Source organism: Eptesicus fuscus, chromosome 6 (assembly GCF_027574615.1).
Source record: "Eptesicus fuscus isolate TK198812 chromosome 6, DD_ASM_mEF_20220401, whole genome shotgun sequence".
In the NCBI taxonomy this organism is placed as follows: domain Eukaryota; kingdom Metazoa; phylum Chordata; class Mammalia; order Chiroptera; family Vespertilionidae; genus Eptesicus; species Eptesicus fuscus.
In genome coordinates this window covers 76,254,813-76,275,959 of record NC_072478.1, presented here as the reverse complement: position 1 = coordinate 76,275,959, position 21,147 = coordinate 76,254,813, and the positions used below count along the sequence as shown (strand labels likewise).

Below are 21,147 nucleotides of genomic sequence, written 5' to 3'. Positions count from 1 at the left end.
AGGAATCATGTTCATGACTCTTTACTCTTTTACATGTTTCCCCACAGGATGGCATACAGGTGACTCACAGCAAAACAAAATAACTATATCTTTAAGCCCACATTCCCTTCTGCCTCTCATATGTATTTATTAATTCCTTTCTGTATGCCATGCCTGTGTTAGGCATGATAATACAGAAATGACTAAGATACAGTCTGTGCCCTTGAAGAACTCAGTTCACTGAAAAAAAAGGAAAACATGTTAATCAACAAATTGTAGTGCCTTGGGCCAGCACACCCAAAGAAATCGCAAAAGGTGCAAAGCAGAGACTGTAATTGGCAATGGGGGAAGGAAGCTTGCAGAGGTGATGCCTGAAGGCCATTCAGAGACTAATACAATTCTGCCAAACAGATAAGGGAGTCAAGAGAAAATACCAGGAAGCGTTCATCAAAACTAAAATGCATAATCCATAATCTATTGATGGAAGCCTTGTTTAGAACAGCAAGAAATTAAAAATAAACTAAATGAGCATTAACAGGAATCTGAATAAATAGATTATCATGCATCTCAACGGTGAGATACTGTGCACTTTTAAAAAAGGATGAAGATGTTCTCTATACACTGCTTTGGTGAAACCTTTAAGATAGAGTGTTAAGTGAAAAAAATCAAGTTGCAGAACAATATACATGGTGTACTCTGTGTAAGAAAGGGAGAGCGGAGAATACATGAATATATATTAATTTATGATTGTATAAGTATCTGAAGAAGAAAAGCCTTCTGAAAGAGTATCTAACAAATGCACAGCAGGGTACTATTAAGAGGTGGTGCTAGGGGACAAAGGTGGTTGAATGCCTTTCCATTTATACCTTTTTCTGTTTCAGAAATCATGTTATTGTTTTACTTATTATAAAGTTAAATAAATAAACTAAAAATTAAAACAAAATAAAATGCACTAACCCTTTCATGCAATAATTCTAATTCTAGGAATAGATCCATGCAGAAATATGATTTTACATAGTTTTTCATTAAAGAAAAATTTGGAAGTACTTCATCAATATTAGAATCTTTAAATAAACTGTAATATAGTATAGATTTTAGGATACTGTATATAATACTATATATACAATTAGAAAAACTTTGTGCTGACATAGCAAAATTCCTATGATAATAATGAGTGAAAAAATGCAAGTTATAGAAGAATGTAAGTAAATCTTATTTACATGCAAATGTGAATATACAGAAAGAAAAAGAGAAAGATAGAGAAAAGATACCATACCCTCTGGGGAAGGGAGTAAGAGAAAGGAGTTTTGAAAGGGACAGTCACGTGTGCTTGTTATATCTCTGCACTTAAATTTTTTTTAAGAAACAATTACTTGTGTATTTCTCACATAGAAAAAAATAAAGACCTCCATGTATTAGTTAGCTACTAAGTGTATCAGTTAATAATGCGGGTTTTTTTTTTTTCAATAGATGGAGTTATATATATGTTGATATATATGAGATTTGATATGTATGGTATTTTGTTGTATTGACAGCAAGCTTCAAAATTTCATATGTCAAATTTGCTGAAGGTGTTAACATCATAGATATTTTTACGCGTAAAAATGTCTAATTTCATGCCAAAAAAAGAGCATTTGCAGGAAGTATTAATTCATTACTTTATTTTGAAGAAAAGTGCTACTGAATACTTTGGGAAGCTTATGATAAATATGCTCCATCTCAAGATACTTGTGAACGCTGGTTTAAACACTTTAAAAGTGATGATTTCTATGTGAAAGGCAAAGAACGTCCAGGTCAACTGAAAAAGTTTGAAGACCAACGATTACAAGCATTATTGGATGAAGATGCGTGTCAAACACAAAAACAACTTGCAGAAAGTTTAAATGTTGCTCAGAAAACAATTTCCAATCGTTTACAAGCAATGGGGAAGATTTTAAAGGAAGGAAAATGGGTGTCACATCAACCGAATGAAAGACAAATGGAAAACCTAAAAGTCATCAGTAAAATGTTGCTTCAACAGCACGAAAGAAAGTCTTTTTTGCATCAAATTGTGACTGGCAATGAAAAATGGATTTATTTTGAAAATCCCAACCGCACAAAATCCTGGGTTGATCCAGGTCAACCATCAACATCGACTGCCAAATTGCTTCAGAAAGAAGACAATGCTCTGTGTTTGGTGGGATCAGGAAGGTGTGGTGTATTATGAGTTTCTAAAACCAGGTGAAACCGTTAATACTGATCACTACCGACAATGAATAATCAATTTGAACCACACTTTGAACGTAAAACTACCAGAATGTTCCAGAAGACACGGCAAAGTAATTTTGCTTCATGATGACACACCATCACACACTTTCAAAACCAGTTAAAGACACATTAAAAGATCTTGCCTGGGAAGTATTAACCCACCCGTTGTATTCACCAGACCTTGCTCTTCAGATTACCACTTGTTCCAATCGATGGCACACGCACTTTCTGAGCAACACTTTAAAACATACGAAGAAGTGGAAAGTTGGGTCTCTGAATGGTTTGCCTCAAAACAAGAAAAGTTCTATTGGGACGGTATCCACAAATTACCTGAAAGATGGGGGAAATGTGTAGCTAGCGATGGAAATTACTTTGAATAAAGCACTTTTGATGTTTCTCTTGAAATTCTAGTGTTTTCTTTGATTACAAAATCCGCATTATTAACCAGTACACCTAGTAGATCTTCCATGACAAAATACCACAGACGGGGTGGCTTAAACAACAGAAAGTTATTTACTCACAGCTCTGGAGGCTGGAAGTCAAGATCAAAGTGTCAGCAGGGCTGTTTTCTCCTAAGGCCTCTCCTAGGTTTGCAGGTGCTGCCTCCTCATTGTGTCCTCACATGGCCATTCTTCTCTGTGCATGCATCCCTGGTGTATCTTCTTCTCCTTATAATGACATCAGTCATACTGGATTAGGTTCCCATCTTTATAACTTCATTTAACCTAAATTACCACTTTGAAGGCCCTATTTCCAAGTACAATCACATTCTAATGTACAGAGGATTAGAGTTTCAACATATAAATTTTAGGAGGACACATTTGGTCCATAATGCCCTCCAAAAAAAAAGTATGCTAAATAGTAGGAACAACACAGAGAGGGGTCAAACAATGTGATAGATTATGCAAGGAAAAGAGGCAAGAGGTGAAAGGCAGAGATGAGCTAGACCCTGAAGCCCTAATTTCCCCTCCTATCCTCCCCACCCTCCTCATACCCTCCCCCTGCAAAAATGCAGCATCTGTCGAGAAACATCTTTTTTTAAAAGTGCTATGCCTATTTGGTCACCTATGTGGATGAGCTATTGCTAACTAGCCCTCCCTGCCCTTCTGGGCCTCAGTTTTCCCATGTGTAAGAGAAACCAGATGGTGCCTAGTAATCTGTGGGTCTCTGTACCACTCACCTGAGATGGTTGGCCCCATCCTAACAAGCATATCATGCTTTGGTCCAAATGAATGTGAAATATAAAGCCATGTTATTGACGCCTACTAGTTTGGGGCAACCCTGTGGCTTGTCAAGTTATCCCAACAATGTGTGACACAAGATAGGCAGAGCTCACTGCAGCCCACACTTCTCATCAGGTGAGAGCCCTTGTCCCCCACCCATCTCACTAGCGTTATGTGTGCAGGAACACGAGAACTGGAATAAGGCCTCTTGAAAGTGCCCACTACTCAAGATCACACTGAATTTTGATAGAGTACATATTTATAAAACCTTCCATGAGAACACTTATTTAATCAGTCAATAGATCCTCAATATCTACTGTCCAAATCCACGCACCCCACTCCTCTGCCCCACCTGCCCTCCTTCTCCATCCTATCAGGTTGCCCACGTGCCCTGGCTCCTTGCCCTCTCGTCTCCTCAGGAGCCACCATTATCCTGACTCCATATGTATCATCACCCTCTCCCTTCCTATCTAGACCTTCCTGTCAGCATTTAAGTAAGTCTCTGGATCTTAAAAGGTAACTACAAAAAATCCTCCCTCAATCTCACTTTCTAGCTCTCAATCTCTTCCTCTCCTACTCTTTACTGCCAACTTTCTCAAAAGTTGTCTTAAGAGTTGTTTACACTTCTCACTGCCTCTCCTACTAATTAACTCCCACTCTTCTCCATCTCCCAGCCCACCCACACTTTGACATGGTTGGGAACTACACATCCCTTGGATCTCAGCTCAAATGCCAGCCACCAGGACAGCCTTCCCTGATACCCAGGGCCAGGCCACAGGCCTGAATACCAGAGCCTCCCACAGCTCTTAGCACACAACACTAGGTAAAAGTCTAGCTGGTGTATTGTTTAACATACTCGTGTCATTAGCCAAATTGTGTGTTCCACAAGGGCATGGATTGTCCCCAGTGCCTACCTAGCACCTGCCAGAATAATAGTAGGTGCTCTATAAATGCTTGCTAAATGCCTGAAGGTTGAACATTATGCACTGTGTTACTCTATAGAGATTTTAAAAATATAGTATTGCCATAGCCAGTTTTTCTCAGTGGATAGAGCGTCGGCCTGTGCACTTAAAAGTCCCAGGTTTGATTCCAGTCAGGGGCACACGTCAGGGTTTCCAGTAGGGGGCATGCAGGAGGCAGCCAATCAATGATACTCTCTCATCACTGATGTTTCTATCTCTTTCTCCCTCTCCCTTCCTCTCTGAAATCATTAAAAAAATACTTTTTTAAAAAGATAGTATTTACTGAGGGTTTACCAATAGTCTGACACTAAGTGTTTTTCAGCCATTAACTCCTTTAATTCTCACAACAACCTATGAAGTACGTATTATTATCCTCATTTTACAGATGAGGAAACTGAGGCCCAGAGCAGCTAAATTACCTGCCACGGTGACACAGCCTATAAGGAACAGAGCCAGGCGGGCTCCAAAGCCCATGTTCCCACCACTATATCACCATTCCTCTCAAGTCGAGTGTCCCTGTCACACCTCTCTGTTGTACAAGGAGTGACCCCTACCCTCACAAAGCTCCCAGTCTAAAAGGATGTCCCATAGCCAAAACCGGTTTGGCTCAGTGGACAGAGCGTCGGTCTGCGGACTAAAGGGTCCCAGGTTCGATTCCGGTCAAGGGCATGTACCTTGGTTGCGGGAACATCCCTGGTGGGGGGTGTGCAGGAGGCAGCTGGTCAATGTTTCTCTCTCACCGATGTTTCTAACTCTCTATCCCACTCTCTTCCTCTCTGTAAAAAATCAATAAAATATATTTTTAAAAAATAAAATAAATAAAAGGATGTCCCATAGACCAGGCCAGGTGCTGATGGGGTCTCAGCAAAAGCAAACAAAATGACCACGCCTACTTGATGACCTTATATTTCATGGCACATCCCTGCAACCTCACACAGATGCTTGAATGTAACGAATGCCTGTGGGGAGAGGAAACTACCACTCCTAGAGCACATACTCGATGCCAATCTCAGGGCTATGTGAGGGAGGCAGCATCATCTCCAGAGCCCAGGCCTTTCTATTGGTAAAAATACCCAGTGGAGAATAAGGAAAAATGAACTGGCTGTTGTTTTCTGTGCTGAATCCAAGAAATGGAGATCTTTTAGAATGACTAATTGCATAAGGTATTAGCGAGAGCAAACTCCCCAGTGTACCCCTGTATGAGGATCCACAAATGTATCAGAGTCCTGTTTAGAAATCTGCTTTCAGAACTTGGAGGCTACACCCCCACCCCCACCCTCACCCCGAGATTGAGTTCGGTTGTTAAATCATAGCCTTAAACAATAAAAATAAAAAAATAAAAATAAATCATGGCCTTTGATGGTGTCTTGCTGTTTCCCTTGTTCACAGGAGGATGCAGACGTGGAATGGAAATTTGCCCGGGCAAAGCTCTGGCTGTCTTATTTTGATGAAGGAAGAACTCTACCTGCTCCTTTCAATCTAGTGCCAAGTCCTAAATCATTTTATTATCTCATAATGAGAATCAAGATGTGCCTCATCAAACTCTGCAAATCCAAGGCCAAAAGCTGTGAAAATGACCTTGAAATGGGCATGCTAAATTCCAAATTCAGGGTAGGTAGCATGGACTTTATGGGTCTAAGAAGGCAGCAGGAGGGGAAGGAGGAAGTTGTATGTGTTTCAGAAGGGGCCCCTGATACAAGGAGAGCCAGGCACCAAGAGGGGCCAATACTTTTCAAAACTCTGGGCCCATCAGCAAAGCTACAGCACCAGCAGTAGTGCTGGGGGTCACCTGCTCTCTGCAGCTCCTTGGGCACGTGCATTGCTGGGGGCTCAAGCCCAGGCCCCAGTTTAGGGGAACTCCTTAATGGACTTGGAAGTAGATAGCTCTCCCTAGAATGTAACTGGAGAATGATCTCTGGGAAGAAAGGTTCCCTGCCCATTATCTCCTCCTCCTAGGGATTCTCAATATTCGCACATTAAAACCTCTAAGGAGTCCTGGAGGACACACATAACTTTAACTCAACACTTTCCAGAACTGACAAACAATATTCCATAACCTGTTGGCATACTACAGAACTAAAGTGTTCTAGGAAGCCAAGCAGCACTGGGCATATTGCCCTCCCAAGGGTCTTCTTTTTAGGGACCATCCCAAAAGTGGGTGTTATTCAAGTCCTACTAGGTATGTATGAATTATGTATTATGCATGTATTTTTCTTCTAGAAGACTCGATACCAGGCTGGCATGAGGAATTCGGAAAACCTGACAGCAAATAACACTTTCAGCAAACCCACCAGATACCAGGTAACCACACTCTACTCAGGCATGAGCAGAAGTGGATTCCATTAAGGCACAGATTCAGTCACATGGCTGTGTCATCCCCTCAGAACACCACTTCAGTCTTTCCTTCATTCAGTCAATATTTACTGGGTACTTCCTGTATGCCAGGCACTGTGCTAATTAATAGGGATAAAGGTATGTTTCCTATCTTAATGGCACTTCAGTCCAGTAAGGGAGACAATGAGAAAGTAAACACACAGATACATACATTCAAACTGATAAAAGTGCCAAGAAGAGAACAACAGGATGAAAAGATGGAGAAAACAGGGAGACCCTGCTTATCAGAGGAGGCCCCTTCAAGGAGAGGGCAGTTAGCTAAGACTTCATGGATGATTAAGAGGCAGCATGTGTGGCCTTCCAGGCAGAGGGAAAACTTCAGCAAGAGCTGGAGGCGAGAAACTAGGCAGGTCCAGAGAAGCTGGAGCCCAGCCAGCAGAGGGGAGGGGAGGGGAATAAAGTCAGAGGAGGAAGCATGCAGCCAGACGAAGATTAGGGTGTCGCCTACATGACCACTGAGTAAGGCAGTTGGAGGAGCTTAACTTGGGGGTGAAGATAAAATTTTATTTATGCTTTAAGAGGTCTACTTAATTGCTATAATGAGAGGAAATTGGTGGGGATTATCTGAGAGTAAGCAGGGAGACCAGTGAGGACAATGTGACAGTCCTGCAGGTACAGGGGATGGTGGCTTGGATTGGGGTATGAGTAGGATGATGGAAGGAAGCAGAGATTCTGGATATAGAGCCAATGGGACCTGAAGCATACAAACAGGTATGCAGTAGGGAGAGGCAGCATGACTCCCACATGTTTGTCTTAAGCTACCAGGTGGCTATTGCTGCCTTCAGTGAACACCTGGCCTTAAGACTCCCAGCCTGCAACGTCTGCTATAAAAATTAAAAGATGACCTCTTGTCCTTACATTGCTTTTGGAAATTCATGTCAAATCTTTGTATCAGTTTGAATCAGCCCATGAGCCAGTGATAAGTGGCAACTACAGGTTATTGATTATAAAAGAACAGCCATTCTTTTCCTGACTCTGCCCTATGATCAGCAGTTTGATCCATGCTGATCATTTCTTATCAGATGAAAATTTGAAGCTGTTCTGAGTGTTCCTCTGGGCCCAGGTGATATGTCCCTAGCGCCACCATCCCAGAGGGAGCAATTGCAGATGTAGCATCTTCCAGACACAGATCCTTAATTGAATCTCCATCTATATTTCAGAAGTCAGCTGTGCGGTTAAGAGGATTTAAGTACAACTAAGAAATGACTCATCCCTCAAAGTACTAGTATTATCAGATGACACAGGCTAAAAATTGGCAATGGGCAAATCTTATATTTAATCACACATAAAATCGGGCCTGCCTAGTTTGATCTGCTTTGAGTTATTTTACAGGACAAATCCTTTGGTCAGTGGAAGGATTTTCCTTTCTCAGCTTCTCAGAGAGAAGTTTAGATTATCTGTATTACCGAAAAGATAGATAACTCCAGGGTTAAGGGCCAAATCTCTCCTGCTGAGATAGAGGAAGACTCATTATGTGGTGAATGTCCTGTACCCGGAATGAATCCTTTGTAAGCAAAACCATTTTCAAAGGCCATCTCAGGGCCATTCCATTTCTGTTCTCCATCATCATTGGGTGAGCATGGCAGCCTCCCATCCCTTGGAGAGTTTCCTGCTATGATGAAAAAATACTGGTCAGTTTGCAGCTTCAGGCTACTGATAACCTTGGAAAGCTGCTCACCCAGTGTTCTGTGAATCCATCATGAAAAGCCTGAGGCTACTTATTCAACAGTTGTCACAGAAAAGAAGGTAGGAAAACTGAACCAAAGCTATCAGAGGACAGTAAACAGGAGCAGAGAGCACCTTGCATTTGCACTTTTGCACTTTGTTCAGCCCTGCTCACGAGTTGTGCTTACACAGGAGTAAACCTTGAGAAGACATGAAAGGAGAGCTGGGAGCAGACTAGACGTGAGCATTGGTGTGATCTCACCATATTGCTGTGAGAGGGGCAGTATCTTTAACCCCATTTTACAGATGAGAGAACTGATGCTCAGTGGCAAAGGTCACACAGCTGGTTGAACTGAGATCTGATTCAGAAGGACACAGTCTTTCACCACACACGCTGCCCAGGCACTGGCCCACCTTTCATCTTCACAGTGTTGCACTAGAGCCTTTCTGGGACATGCCCTTCCTGTGCTTGACAGTCATTATGAAGAGATTCAACTGAGCCTTTGCAACCTGAGGGAAGGCAAGGAGCAATGGAGGCACTCCACTATCACCAGGTAACAACAGTAACTGGGAAACACAGTGGAGGACTCAGGCAAGGATCTACAAGGCTCATCTTTTTTCTTGGGCCCACTGGTGGCTTCCCAGCTGCATTGCTTTCTTCCCAAAGCAACTTCCAATGTGCAGAGATCAGGAGAAGCCCAATCTGCTCCCTCTGTTCCACTATCCAGGCTGCACCCAGAGCTGCCATCTCACTGAGCACAAACGCAGCCAGCCTCTGACACCTTCTCGGTTCTGAGAAATACTGTAATATTCCCAGTAACACAAAAGCCCTTTGTTCACCCATGTGTGGTTTTGAAGCTTGTTTCCTTTGTGTCTCTTCCACAGATCTGCTTGATTGTTCAATCTTAGTGCCTCAGACGTTTCTTTTAAGCTGTCAGTTCTTCGTTCTTGGATTGCTCTCCATTGTAAGGGAAGGCATTTCCTTCAGACTTCAGAGGATCTCTGTGCTTTGCTTTCTTAGGCTTCCAGGGATCTGAATTTTTATTTTAAACAAATCTGGTTCCTTTATTTTGCATTTTTTTTCCCCCCAGCCTGGGTTCTATGGACATGAGACTAAACAATGGAACAAAACCATGATATCGACAAGGTTGCCATAGTGTGCCTTCTATCAAAGCTCCCATGACCTGTTCCAAGATCCGTGTGTCAATTTCTTGGGGTGTGTACTGACCCCATAAACGCACTCTCTGAGAGGTAGATTTCCTTCAAGGAAACAGCAAATAAGCCATATCCTAAATGAACCACAGAATCTAGGCAAAGTTCATCATTCAAATAAGCCCATCCTTGATAATACAATATCTTCCCCCCAATCCAATGGGGATTCCTCTTTTTCACATTCTAGATAGCCTTTTCTGTAGAGATCAAAGCAAATAGAAGAGATAACTTGCTAGTGCTGATTTCCTCTATTCTGGTGTCTGATGAACCCAGTGTGACACATGAATGTCCTATGATGCATTCTGTCCATTCTCTTCCAAATGTTCCTTAAGTTCAATTTTCCTAGGTGAAAATACTTGCTTCCCTCTGGATTCTACTTCATTTGCCATCTTCAACATACCATATGTATTCTCTTCTTCATTATGTCTTTAGCTGCCCTGGCTGCTCAGAGAGGGTTGTCTCTTCCACAGAAAGACTTTCTATTTTCCCTTCACCAGCAGCAGCCAGACGTCAGTGGTCTCTTGGAATATGGGTAAGGGGAACTGTGTACCTTCTTCCCTGGATTTAGGTCTCAAGGTCACAACCATCCTTATCCATCATCCATCTCAGTAATAATTATTTTGCCTGAGTTATGTCACTAAATAGACTCATCTCTGGCTCTTGCTAAATTCATGGGGGAGGTGGGCCAGTGGCCACCGATGAAGGTATGTAAACTTGGAGAAAGCTTATCATCTCCTTGCAGTGAAGGAACTCTATGGAAGCTAGCAAGGAGATACAGCAGATTAATCATGAAGAAACACACTTTCCTTAATGCAGTGAAGGAGGGAGGGCTTTTAATGTGCATCTTTTCTGGAAGAAGAGATCCTGTGTAGCATCCATTTTAATAGAGCTTTGGAGATGACTGGATCAGAAAACTATGGTACATCTACACAATGGAATACTATGCTGCCATATAAAAGGACTTCTTACCATTTGCAGCAACCTGGATGGAACTGGAGAACATTATGCTAAAGTGAAATAAGCCAGTCAATGAAAGAAAAATACCACATGGATAATAAAGAACATTATAAACTGATGAACAAAAAGATAGATACAGAGACAGTAAAGCATCAAACAGAGTGTCAAATTACAGCAGGAAGGTTAGGGAGAGGTGAGGGAGATAAGAGATCAACCGAAGGACTTGTATGCATGCATATAAGCATAACCAATGGACGCAAAACTCTGGGGGATGAGGGCATGTATGGGAGTGAGGTGGGGAGGGGGGCAATGGTAAGATATGTACACATATAATACCTTAATAAAAAAAAAAAACTAGAGCTTTGGGGGTTATTTTCTAACTGTTTCAGACTTCCTGGAGACAAGACTGGCATCTTGCTCCTGCTGATCCCAAGTTGTCTGACATGCACATGTCAGAGAGGAAGCTAGATCCCCATCAGGACATGAAGTTTGTAAGAAACTGACAGATGGTCACACTGTTCTCCCATTTTTCTTGAAAGGCAACAACTAACTAGATCCCCTTAAATTGTACCAGCCTGAAAGTTTGCTGTGGGAGAATACTTCTGAATTCCTCTTCATTAAGGATGTTAGATGCTTGGTATCTGGGTTGTTTATTCTGTTTGTGTGGGTTGTTGTTTGTTTTCTCAGAGACTGGTTTTGGATAAGTTTTGTTTTGTTTCTTCAATTCAAAGTGAAAAGAGCATTAATGAGCCCCATGGAAAGGCATATATTCTTGTAACTTAGGTAACCTGCCTCAATGACCAGAAGAATATCAATGAGGAATCTGGCACTAACTACTAACATGACAAGACCCAGACCTTGAGAAAGGACAGCAGGAAGGGAACTTGCTAATTAATGATTCAGCCTGAAATTGGATCACAATTCGAACCATAGAGCTAGTAGACCCTCAGCCAGCTAAGGGCTGGGGAGGGACAGCACTGGTCTAAGTGGACTGACAGAGCTCACCAGAGAGAGCATTTGCCAGGACCAGTCTAAGTCTTGGAATCACAGAGCCAGCAGACACCTCCTCAGCAAGGTCTTCACCAATAAAGACACTAAACAAACCACTGTTTGATGATAATAATAAGTTAAATCCTCTAGCTCTTTGCATCATGTGTTTTACTTGCAAGAAGCTTTTCCTGAGCCCATGTAGTCAGAGAGAACTTAACCTGCTTGACATCCCACAGCTAAGCTAGGGACAGAATTCAGGTCCCTTCAATCTAGAAAATGCTCCTCTGTCCCCTCAGTCCTCAGGTGTGAGCAGGTGAGCAGATCATAGGAAGGGATGACCAAGGAGCAGGGAATCCCTCCCTCTCTGTCTGGCTTCTCATCTCTTGCAAGATTCAAGTCTCAGCTACCAGAATACTTTTAAATCCTGTGATTTCGCAAGAACCTTGGAACAACTAGCTGGCAAAATCCAAAGTTCACCCCCTTTAGTTTTTCTTACACTTGGCTCTATTCTTGGTGTCTCCTGTTTGTTCATGCTTAAAGAATCTAGTGTCTGCATATTAAATGAATCTGCAAGCCAAACCCTTCCCCTCCAACATGACAAGGGATGCAGGATCAGACACGTGGAGTTTCTTGGCAAAACTTCCCGAAGCCTGGCTATATCTGTTTCTGCCTGTGATAGGAATTTTCCAAGGTATGGTGGGCTTGTCCTCCAAACCTGGTCCTGATTCTGTACTAAGCACATCTCCACTCACACACAGCACCTCAGAGGAATACAGCTCCACCAGGCTGGCTGCTAAGACTTAGTACTCCCTCCTGATCACATCAGTTGTGTGTTTCAGAGCTGAAGCCCTGAGAAGAGGACATAACAGGCTGAACTGACCGAAATCTGCGGGAGGGGGGAATTGTACACACACAGTGCAGGCTGCCTCCGGGCTTAGCCAAGCTTGTCTGATGCCTTCCTTGTGTTCACATTTCAGAAAATCATGAAACGGCTCATAAAAAGATATGTCCTGAAGGCCCAGGTGGACAGAGAAAATGATGAAGTCAATGAAGGTAAGAGACTGGATCAGTTTCCTGCAGGGCAGCAGGAGTTGAGCAGGGTCTCACCAGGTTACAGTCATGGTGGGGTTGAGAAACACTAGGGTTGTCACATTCTGGGAGCCTGGAAGTGAAACAGGATGGAGCCCGCTGGACCTGAGGCAGTGGCAGAATCAGAAGGAGGTGTGTAGGACTGAGACCTCTAGTCCCTTGCTGGCTGTCAGCTGGGACAGCCCTTAGCTCTAACCTCAAGTCCATCCTCTAGTCTGACTGTAGCATGGAACCACTCATCTCAGAACCAGCCGTGGGACACACACCTCCCCCCACTTCTCATGCTGCCACCTCTCATGCTCCTTCTGTCATCACATCTCTCTGAGCCACTCTTCCACTTAAAGACTTGTTATTAGATTGGATAAACCAAAATCATCTCCCTATTTAAGATCATCTGATTAGCAACCTTAATTCTATTTGCAACTGTAGTTCCCTTTTGTCACATCACATAACATATTCATAGATGGGACACCAGGGATTAGGATCGGGATATCTTTGGGGAATGGAATAATTATTCTGCCTACCGAAGTGGTGGCTGCTTTGAGTTGGCCTCATGGCCATTGAGTTCAGGATGGCCCAGAATTCCTCATTCCATGGTGCACATGCAGGTAACAGCAGACTACCCACATCCTTCTCATTCTGCCACTGTCTCAGCCCAGCTGGCTCCATCCTCTCTCACTTCCAGGCTCTCAGAATCTGACAACCCCAGTTTCTCAACCCCACCTCAAAGTCACTTGTTAAAAATACACATCCAGACCCAATGAAACAGGCTTCTCCTTAAATAAAGGCACAAGTCTCCCCCTCACTTGAGCCACAGGGGCCTACAGGAAGAGTCTGGTGAATATCAGTAACCCTCTGCCTCACCCTGGGGCTTTCCCTCTGGGCTGAAGCTATCTAAGGGCTGAGCAACAGCCCTACTACCTACCCCTACTTTTCTAGCGCAATCATAAAATTGCCGGGAGCAGTGTGTAATTGTGACTGACAGGAAGATACCTGGTCATAGAAGGTGGGGCTGCTCAGGTTTCGTGCCCCTGGAATTACACTAAGAAACTTCGGCTCAGTGAAGCTCCCAGTGAGTTTTGAGGGATGTCAAAACTGACCGAATTGTACCTTTAAGACCTCTACATTGTATGTATGTAAGGCACGGCTAGAAAACAGATGTGAATACTGTGTCCTCAGGCAGTGACTTTCAGTATCTATAATATCAGGAAATACTCTACTCCCCTCTGTGGTTAATAAAACAGTTCCCACAGCCCAGGCCCATGTGGATTTCTAACCATGTGGTTCACTGTGGAAATAAGTGGAAGTCCTCACTTGGGGGTCCCTTGTATGGAAGGAGGGGGCAGTAGGCTTGTCACAGGGCTTCCATGACATAGTGCTGCTTACATGGTCTGGACGGGCCTGGCACCTGTGTTGGCTGCCCAGTTCTATGGCTCAGTTAATCATGCTAAGCTGCTCCCTTCACACTCGGGAGTTTCTCCCCTCTGCAAATAATGACAGAACAATACAGGGTGCATCATGAAAACAAGGGTTCCAGTTAATGAGGGTGTTACTCAGACTCTTAAAGTCTGCCTTTATTGGCTCTAAGACCAATATTCTAAAAATCGTTATATGAAATAGATACTAGCAATTTACAACCCTGATCTTGACTCCTCCATCTATCTCAAACCCTTATCAGAGAGCTTAACCAGGAATGAGAGGAGAGCAGTCTCAAATGGATGGGTATGTCCTTTAGTGGTAGCAGGTCAAAAAGAAGCCCCTGTTCCCTCACCAACACCCCTGGTGGGCTAGACCAGCAACCTGGCATTCTGCTGGAAAACAAACACCCAAATGCATGTGGAATGAGCACCTCCTGCCTGCCCTCCTGCCTGCTCACACTCACCAAAATCTCACCTGTCCTTGCAGGTGAACTGAAGGAAATCAAGCAAGATATCTCCAGCCTGCGCTATGAGCTTCTTGAAGAGAAATCTCAAGCTACTGGAGAGCTGGCAGACTTGATCCAACAGCTCAGTGAGAAATTTGGAAAGAATTTAAACAAAGACCACCTGAGGGTAAACAAGGGTAAAGACATTTAACCGCCCATATGGGCATCTATAACTTCTACCAGCATTCCAAGGCCAGGCTGAATGCCCTGGCCACCAGCCCTGGTGGCGAGGGTCCCAAGCCCACTCCCCTAGGACCCTAAGGAGATCCACTGGCTCTGTCCGAGCAGCCTTGCTGATATGTGCAGCCCAGTGGCCTGCCTGGATCCAGAATTGTCATGAATCGAGGCTGTTGAATGAGAAACATGACCACAGGAGGGGAGGAAGTGCCCCCACACTCACACACATACACGTGTGGGACCTTCAGTCCAGCCACAGTGACATACGTCCAGTGGCTAGTGCAGGAAAAGGCCTTCTGGGATGCACATGCACCCTCCCCCTGTACATGGAACGCAGTTCCGTCTGTGTCCTGGAAAGACAAACCACCTCACCCCATGCGCCCCTTCTCAACCCCTCCCTGCCACCCACACATCTAAACACAACCGGGAGGTAACCTGTGATCTATTCTTAAGTGCCAGATGAGAACACAGATAGCCTAATAGCAAAATAGTTCTATTTGTTTATAAAAAATTTAAAAATACTAAGTTAAAAACTGCAGTGTAGGTAGCACTGTTCAAAATCCAAATGATGTATTTTTACCTTTATTAAAATTATCTTGTATTTACTATTTTTACCTAAACTGAAAAGAAATAAAATTACCTCATAATAGCCTGGGGAGCCTCTGTGAATGTGCTACCCTCTTGCTGTCCTGTGCCCTGTCTGGAGGTGGATTTGGGAGTCCATGAACCAGTGGTTCTCTGGGAAGAAAATGGGGCAGGTGTGAGGAGGGAAGACACTCACCCCCTCACCAGGGTCATGCAGCCATCCCCACCTAAAAGCCCCTCCTCCTATCTCCATAACTAGTGACCCTAACCTCACCAAGCTCAGGAAGGAGAAAAAGGAAATGGTGAGCAATATGTTGTCTCTGGCCCACCTCTCACCCACGCCCCCTGTGTGTGTGTGGGTGGGGGGGAAAAGGGGGAGGAGGGCTGCAGGAGTGCCAGGTGAAAGGGAACCAACAATCTTTCTGAAGAAGCCTAGGTGTGAGTGGGAAGAATGGCAGCCAGAGGGCGCCCCAGTCTCAAACAACACCCATTCGGAGCAGGCTGGTGATATCTTTGGACTCCAGGAGAGCCCCGTAGCCCCCAAGCCCCAAAGAAACAGCTATAGTAACACTAGCTGGATGTACTGAGTGAGCACTTGCCGAGTACCAGGCACTGTGCAGATGACTCTGCCTGCATCAGTCCACTGAACCCTCACAGCAACCCTGACCAGGGTCACAAATTCAGATTCCTTGTAGACACCCTAAAAGAGTAAAATACATGTGTGTTTTATGTATGCATATGTGGGGGGGGGGGGAGTCATGACATACATTATATCTTCAGAGATGAAAGTTTTTTACTTAACTGTGCTCTAAGAAAAGAGCAGATCAAATGGGGCAATGAACAGAACTGAAGGTGGTCCCAGCACTGGGGGTGGTGAGGGGCACAACAAACTAGAAGGCTATGCTCTCCAAAAATTGGCCAAGGACATCAGCCTAGCCAATTACTACCCTGAGGAATACAGGCTCAGTTTTGCCAAATCTTCCCAATTTCTTGGGGGCGGGGGAAGCCCACATTTGTTGGGTCCATGGTAACTGGAGAAGATGCCCTGAAATGTAGCTCCATATCTTGGCCCTCCTAGCACCACCACCCAGTGCTCAAACAAAAAATAAACAGAGGCATCAGAGGGATACCAGGGCATAGTGTGTGTTCAGGGAGCTTTACAGAGGTAAATTCTGCTTCTGACCTGTGAATCCAAAAGTGCCCATCAGACTGTGTGCTTGTCTTTGTGGTGGTGCACTGTTCTGGAGAGAATACCTGTAGCTTTGCTCAGATACTCCTTCACGGCCCCCAAAGCCTGGTGAGGGCTGAATTCATTCAGGAGATATTTACTGAGCCCCTTGCCAGGTGCAGGGGATGAGACACATGCTTCCAACAGGGCTTCTTTTGAAGCCTGGACTCTGATGAGAGAGGCTGAGATGCTCTGTAGGAAGAGCAATTGATTTATCCAGGGAACATATTAGCAACATTTCTGGAAGATTTCCTTTCAGATCCCTCACTTGTCTTCATCAGAATGCTAATAAACACTTCTAAGATGCATTATTCAATTTCCCTATCTGCCTTCGACCAGAGGCAGCTGGCAACCCCCTTTTTAAATCCCAAGGCGTCTTTTCCCTATCACACCTAAGTCTCAAATTCACCCTGTAAGGAGATAAATGGGGACAATACCACTAAGTAATTAAAAATTATCCATTAGGCTTTAGATGGCACGTCTGGGAGGTGAAGGTAGTCCAGGAATGGATTCATGGCTGCTAGAAGGATGTGGGGGAGGAAAGGAACCTCTCTTTTGTCAAAAGCTTTTAGAGAGGCCTTGGAAATGAGGGCTGGCAGAGCTATCAGCCTGGAGTGGGAGGGGTGGAGGGGAGGCAAGAGCTTAGTTATTTTCCAGGCACTGACAACCTTCCTCATCCCCTCTTTGCCCCCACTCCCCCGCCCCAATCTCATTGGCTCCTGTTGAGTTAGCCAGACAGGGGAAGCAGTTCTTAGAAAAAAACAGAAGAGTGAAGACTGGAGTCTGGGAGAGGCTCAAGGGCAGACAACAGGAGGAGAAAGGGCCCAAACCCTCCCTGAAAAGTCCCCAGACACCCCCAAGTCTTGCACACTTCCTAAAGCACCAGATCCATCCCCTTACAACACTCTGTATGCCTGCCTTTGTTTAGTCTGTAGCTAATGTATACATGTAGGCCTGCCTCTGCTGCTCAGGGAAAGCTCCATGAGGGGTCCAGGTCTGTTTTATCCCCACTGTGCCCTGGCATAGAGCCAAGGACTAGCCACTCAATGAATCACTGCTGGACCCCAATTTTCTCAGATTCCTTCAAATGGCACCATCAGGCTCTCAAATCTGATGAGTCTGGGAAATACAAGCCATCCCTGCTGCAGCTCGGTGCAGGGTCAGCAGCAATGTGCGCCTAGTTCCCTCTGGCCACAGCATGAAAGTAGGCCTGGCTCTGGCACCCTCTGCTATTACTGAACTTCTTCAGACGCTGCCCCTGCCCCAAGCCAGACAACCATCGTGCAGACCCGGCTGGGGGTGCTGAGGGACTCAGGAATGGCAGCTCTGTCCAGGTCTCCTTGTAACCAGTAGTTAAGCAGCAAGTTCTCCAGCAACTTGTCACCTTCTCATGGCTCATATTAGGACTCCACAAATCCTAGTGACACTTCATGCACAAAAAACCCCCAAGTAGTCCCTAGAGCTATCCCTAAAGGACAAGTGCTCATACACTTGAGAAAGCACAGCCGGCCTCCTCTGCCCATCATAGGGCATCTCCTTCTCTCCCAATAAAGCCCAGAAGACAAAAATTTGGCCAACACAGTCTGAGCTGTGTTCCCTAAGTGGGTACAACTCTGAGAGCTCTTCCAAAGGGGCCATAGGCCTGGGAAGGCCACCACACGACACCTTCATGTCTGTTGCCCCCACCCCACAGGGAGTGGGGGTGAGACACCTTGCCCTGCTCAGGAGCACAGTGTCTGGTTAAAAATAAGTGGTCGCACCACCTGTCACTCCTCAAAGTGCTCATTAAGGCTTATGTAAAGTATAGAATCTGAGGCTCCCAGAGGCTGACAGCAATTAGGAGTTTTGATCCGCTGAGGCAGGAGGCAACGCCCCATTCTATGTTTATCACATCTCTTCCCCTCATGCCTTAAAAGGTGGTGGTGCCAGAGGGAAGGGACTGTAGGAGAGATACATAGGTATAAATCAACTCAGGCTTGTTAACAGGCAGCAAAAGCCTTTCACCCGGGTCTGCAGACATGCAAGCCCCCGGGCCTGCACTGGCTCTTCCTAGAGAAGCCCACTGACTCGGCCCAGGATCACCCCAGTCAAGCTGTAGGCTGAACTGTGCCCTTTACCTCAGGGAAGGAATGACACCAACTTGGGGTGGGGAAATAAAGGTGACCCAGGCTTCGGTTCCCAAAGGTCTGAGTCTTTAAAGGAGATGATTGGATAAAAAAATTCACAAGTTTGAGAGAAAGCATGTTTGAAGAGCACAGGGCTCTCCTGCCTGTGAGGGATAAGTGCTCTGATGCCCACAGAAATGGGGACCACAGCTGGAAGGCCACCTCCTCGCCCAGCTGCCCTTCCACTGGCATCCAGAGAGACAGGAGGCAGAGGAAGGAAGAGGGGACCCAGCCCAGGCCAGGGCTAAGTGCCCTTTCATTACAACATATTTAAAATGTGTCTGAGTGTCTGAGTCTGAAATAACTGGGTCAAATAGAGCCCATCTCGTGTTGACAAGGATGCAGCAACAGCTGTGCTGGCTGACAAAGAGGCCAGGCCCCCAGGTCCTGTGGTGCTCACCCCACACACACAGGCCAACGGCTCATCCACCCAGCAGTGTGCTGGGCTAAGAGAAGGCAAAAGAAGGCAATTTACAACGAAGTAAAAGTTCAGGGTCCCTTTCAGGTGTCTCAGTGCAGATGTAGACACTCCCAGGGTAGTCAACACTTGTAATGTTGCCACTTCTGCCCACCCACCTCCAGAACAGTGCGGACTCACAGAAAAGAAGAGGGAAGGGAAGGCAGGGGCAGAGAGGGGAGATAAGGGGGGATCGGGCTTGTACAGGCTAGTGGCCTGGGTGTGACTCGGAGGCCACCCAGACCCGTAAATTCAACTTACATAAATACAACTCACTACTGGATTAGGGGGACTTTTGCTGCTTTCTATGAACACAGACCACTAGAGTCACGTGAATACCAGTATCTGTACCATGGACTCACTGGCTTCCAGACTAGGTGCTGGGGGTGGGTGGGAGGGGGGGAGTAGTAACCACCCCCAACCTGAGCTGGGTGAGTCTCCCAGAGAGAAAGTAACTCTTGGACCATTTCAGTGATAGAAAAGAGCAGGGGTTTTGTGCTCAGCTCAATCAATCACTGGCTAGACACCCCATCAAACAGAGCCCCTGGTGCCTTCCCGATCTGCAGACCTAAATTAGAAGCCCCCAAAGCTCGTTGAGCCCTGCTGAGGGGGACCATTCTATCTGAGAGCCAAGCTGATTTTTCAGACACATCTTCATGTAAAGACGTTCACAGCATCGTCGCTGCCTGTCACCAACAGCATGAGCATAATGTGCGGGCCAGGCTGTCTTCTCATAACGTTTCCCCTCCAAGATGCACAGCCCTGTCTGCTGTGCTGGGCTGCGGAGCCAACACGTCCCCAAGCCCCAGCTCCAAGGTGAGGGTTTCCATTGTGCTGAGGCGCAGATCAGTACTCCAGCGACTCGGCACAGATTTTCAGTTTTCCTCTCAAAGGGTAGAAATGCCATTTCCGTGATTCCTAAAGACCCTCCCGTCTCCCCTCCCACTGCACGCACATGGCGTGAGGGATGCAGCCCAAGGGGAAATATAAGGGTTCTCTCCTGGAAAACGGAGCTAACAGTCTGAGACAAGAGCACAGGTGTGTGTGCGTAAACCAAGAGGCCTGCACTCCCCACAGGACCTAGGTGTGCAGCTACCCTCAGGCCCCAGGCGTGCCAGGCCCTCGGGGCTGCGGTCACCCCTGCGCCCACCACAAGGTCAGAGCGGAGGAGGGGATTCGGAGGTGAGAATGGGATCTGGGCCCGAGCGCCCAGCACTCCTAGGAAAGAGAAGAGGAGGCTGAGGCCCATAACGCGCTCAACACGGGTCAACCTGGCAGCGAAGACCCCGAGTTTAACCCAAGCACAAGTGGAGGGCGTTGCGGTTGGTGGCTCCATCTACAGGGACCCTGGGAGCCTTGTGCAGGGCCTCCGGCAGGAAGAGGCCAGAACCAACACACAGGAGGCAGCAGCGGCTGTGCGAGGCCGCGCCACGGCCCAGGAAAGTAAAGGGGAAGGCGCTTACCGGCCAGGTCTCCTCCGCGCAGGCCGCGGCCGCCCAGGCGCACAGGAGCCTGGGTCTGGGTGGCCTCCGAGTCTCACCCAGGCCTCCACGGCCGGGAGCCTCGGCTCTGGTGCAGTCGATGGAGAGCGAGGGAGGGAACAAAGTGCCTGGCATGGCGGCTGTCCTGTCCTGTGAAGTGCTTGAGCGCCCTCCAGAGAAAGGAAAATGTGGAGAATTACTCCCTCGGAGGTCCCAGCGAAACGCCCCAGGCTCAACCGTCCTTGCGGCTGCCGTTTTCCCTCGAGCCCGCTAGGCATGGCCACGTGAGGACTGGTAGGCGTGGCCACGCGCCTTGTGTGAGCCAATAGGATGTCGGCAAGTACAGCAGCTGCAGCTGCAGCCTCAGCAAGAGCACGTGCCAGGGGCCAGGTGCTAGGTGCCAGGGGCCAGG

At 46.1% G+C, this 21,147-nt stretch overlaps 1 protein-coding gene across 1 annotated transcript in view; it reads left to right on the top strand.

The window, feature by feature from the left end:
* Positions 1-14,793, top strand: part of TRPC7 (transient receptor potential cation channel subfamily C member 7) — a 141,605-nt gene extending 126,812 nt beyond the window's left edge. The window contains exons 9-12 of the mRNA XM_054716742.1: positions 5,801-6,022; positions 6,632-6,712; positions 12,607-12,682; positions 14,624-14,793. Coding sequence (XP_054572717.1) covers positions 5,801-6,022; positions 6,632-6,712; positions 12,607-12,682; positions 14,624-14,793 — 549 coding nt within the window. The remainder of the gene's footprint in view (positions 1-5,800; positions 6,023-6,631; positions 6,713-12,606; positions 12,683-14,623) is intronic.
* The last annotated feature ends 6,354 nt before the right edge of the window (positions 14,794-21,147 follow it).